Source organism: Gracilinanus agilis, chromosome 6 (genome assembly GCF_016433145.1).
Source record: "Gracilinanus agilis isolate LMUSP501 chromosome 6, AgileGrace, whole genome shotgun sequence".
Classification (NCBI taxonomy): domain Eukaryota; kingdom Metazoa; phylum Chordata; class Mammalia; order Didelphimorphia; family Didelphidae; genus Gracilinanus; species Gracilinanus agilis.
The window spans coordinates 280,012,499-280,015,115 of record NC_058135.1 but is presented as its reverse complement, the minus strand read 5'-3'; the positions used below and the strand labels follow the sequence as shown (position 1 = coordinate 280,015,115).

General features: G+C 37.2%; 1 protein-coding gene across 1 annotated transcript; it reads left to right on the top strand.

The window, feature by feature from the left end:
• Positions 1 to 899: 899 nt before the first annotated feature.
• On the top strand, positions 900 to 1,844 carry LOC123251121 (olfactory receptor 5B12-like). The gene has a single exon (XM_044680300.1). It carries the CDS (start codon positions 900 to 902, stop codon positions 1,842 to 1,844), a length of 945 nt encoding a protein of 314 aa, XP_044536235.1.
• Positions 1,845 to 2,617: the final 773 nt, after the last annotated feature.

The following is a 2,617-nucleotide window of genomic DNA, read 5'->3' as shown; positions in this document are numbered from 1 at the left end:
AGGCTTGTGATCTACTTTTCAATTCTAAAAAGTAAATCACTTCTAATTCTCCTGTATTTCACTCAAAAATCTCATTATTTTCCCCAATGCTTTGTTTTCTGAGGCTGCATATATAGATTTAGCAATGAAAATTGAACTGCTAGAAATTGATGACTACAAAAGAGAACTCATGAAGAGAGAAAACCACTCAAAAGAGATCCCAGGCATAGATAGGGTCATGTAAAATTATCCAACTTAGGAGAATGAGAAGTGAGAATATACTGTAGGTAGGAGAACTGGGAGAGAATAGTGTCAGAAAAACACATTGAAATATCAAAATAGGTCTTGATCAATGACACATGTAAAACCCAGTGGAATTGCTCATTGGCAAGAGGGGGGAGGTAGGAGGGAAGGGAAAGAACATGAATCATGTAACCATGGAAAATTTTTCTTAATTAATCAAAAAAACTAAATTTAAAAATGAAGGGACAGTATCAGTGAAAAAATGTATTCAAATTACTCCATAAATCTCTCAGCAAAATTTTGTCAACAAAAAATAAAAGAAAAACCCATTGAGAAAGGACAGTCAATGGCCATTGCCATGTATGGCTGAGGAAGAAGAAAGATGAAGTTCACTAGGGTGGAAGAATGTTGAAATGTGAGTTTCATTAATGAACTTAATAAAGTATAATGAGATTTTGCATTTTAGTATATGTGTTGAAAAATCTCAATTGCAGTATTGATATTATTTCATTTAGTTTAACCTACATGAAAAGCAATTTTTATGTAATAGAAGTTCAGTTTCCTAATTCAAAAGGATTCTATACATTTCACAAAATATTTATCATCAGCTATGATTTATTTTGCTATATGGTTTTCTCTTAACACAGGTGAGCCTTACAAAGTCCCATAAGATATATATGGAGAATAGCTCAGAGGTGAAAGAGTTCATCCTTGTGGGATTAACAGATGCCCCAGAACTTCAGGTGCCCCTCTTCATAATGTTCACGGTCATCTATGTCATCACTCTGGTGGGAAACCTGGGAATGGTGGTGATCATCTCTTGGGACTCTCGTCTCCACACACCCATGTACTTTTTCCTCAGTAACCTCTCTCTGGTGGATTTTGGCTATTCTACAGCTATTACTCCTAAAGTGATGGCTAGCTTCCTCACAGGCAACAAAATCATCTCCTACAACGGATGTGCTGCACAAATGTTCTTCTTTGTGGCACTTGCCACTGTTGAAAGTTATCTCCTGGCAGCTATGGCCTATGATCGCCATGCAGCTGTGTGTAAACCCCTCCATTACACCACCACCATGACACCCAGTGTGTGTGCTGGTCTTGTCATTGGCTCCTATGTCTGTGGTTTTCTGAATTCCTCCATTCACACAGGAGACACTTTCAGCCTCCACTTCTGCAATTCCAATGTTGTTCCTCATTTTTTCTGTGATATTCCACCCCTTTTGGCTCTTTCTTGCTCCAATACACACACCAGTGAATTAGTTGTTTTCTTCGTTGTGGGATTCAATGTCTTTTTTGCTATTTTCACCATATTGGTATCCTATTTATTCATCTTCATAGCTATCCTGAGAATGCGCTCAGCTGAGGGTCGCCAGAAAGCCTTCTCTACCTGTGCTTCCCACCTCACAGCTGTGTCTATATTCTATGGGACCATCATTTTCATGTACTTACAACCCAGTTCTAGTCATTCTATGGACACAGACAAAATGGCTTCAGTATTCTACACCATGGTCATCCCCATGTTGAACCCTCTCATCTACAGCTTGAGGAACAAGGAGGTGAAGAGTGCTTTTAGGAAAATTGTCGAGGCTACAAAATCTTCATTAAGCTTCTCATTTTAATTCAAGAGAGAACCTCATAGTTATTTTCATTCCTCACTTTGATTTTAAAAGTACAACCTTTTCAATTCCCATTCCCTAATTATCTCCCATGAGTCAAGGAACTTAATTTTTTTCTCTCCATCCTGAACAGGGGGACATCTGCTCAAATTGGCTTCCAGCACCTGACTCTGTCATCTGCCACTTTTAGAAATTTGAGGAAACTGACTATCTCCTCACAACTTATAGTCCTCACTTGATGATATTTTTTCAAATTTCAAGAGTCAATCTTTTTAAAGGAACTTTAACAAAATTCCTTGAGCAGCAAAAGGTATGATATGGTGTCATGGAAAAAGCCCTTGTGAGTCTGCCATTTTCCTGGGAAAGACACTGTTAAGTCCCTGAGGGACTTATTTATCATCCCTGCAATAATTAACTTAAAAGGTTGTTGAGAATTTGGTAGAAAATAAAGCTATTGTTCTGTCAGAGTTTTTGCATTTGCAGATGGTGTTGAAGTTGTGACTTGAGACACAGCTAATACATAGAATTACCAGTGGAGTAACTACCTCAATGCTGATTAGAAACTCTTGAGTAATTTATAATTTCTTTCTTATCCATTATTCTGTTCAGGCTCAGGCTTTTGAAAAATGAACATAAATTCCTAAATAAATTTCTATACAAACACATCTCTATTTGGGGTTGGGGTAGTTCTCTCCCAATATTTTAATTAATGGAAAATTACTATTTAGAATTAGGACAATAGAGTCAATAAATTTGAGAGTTGAAAATGACCTCAG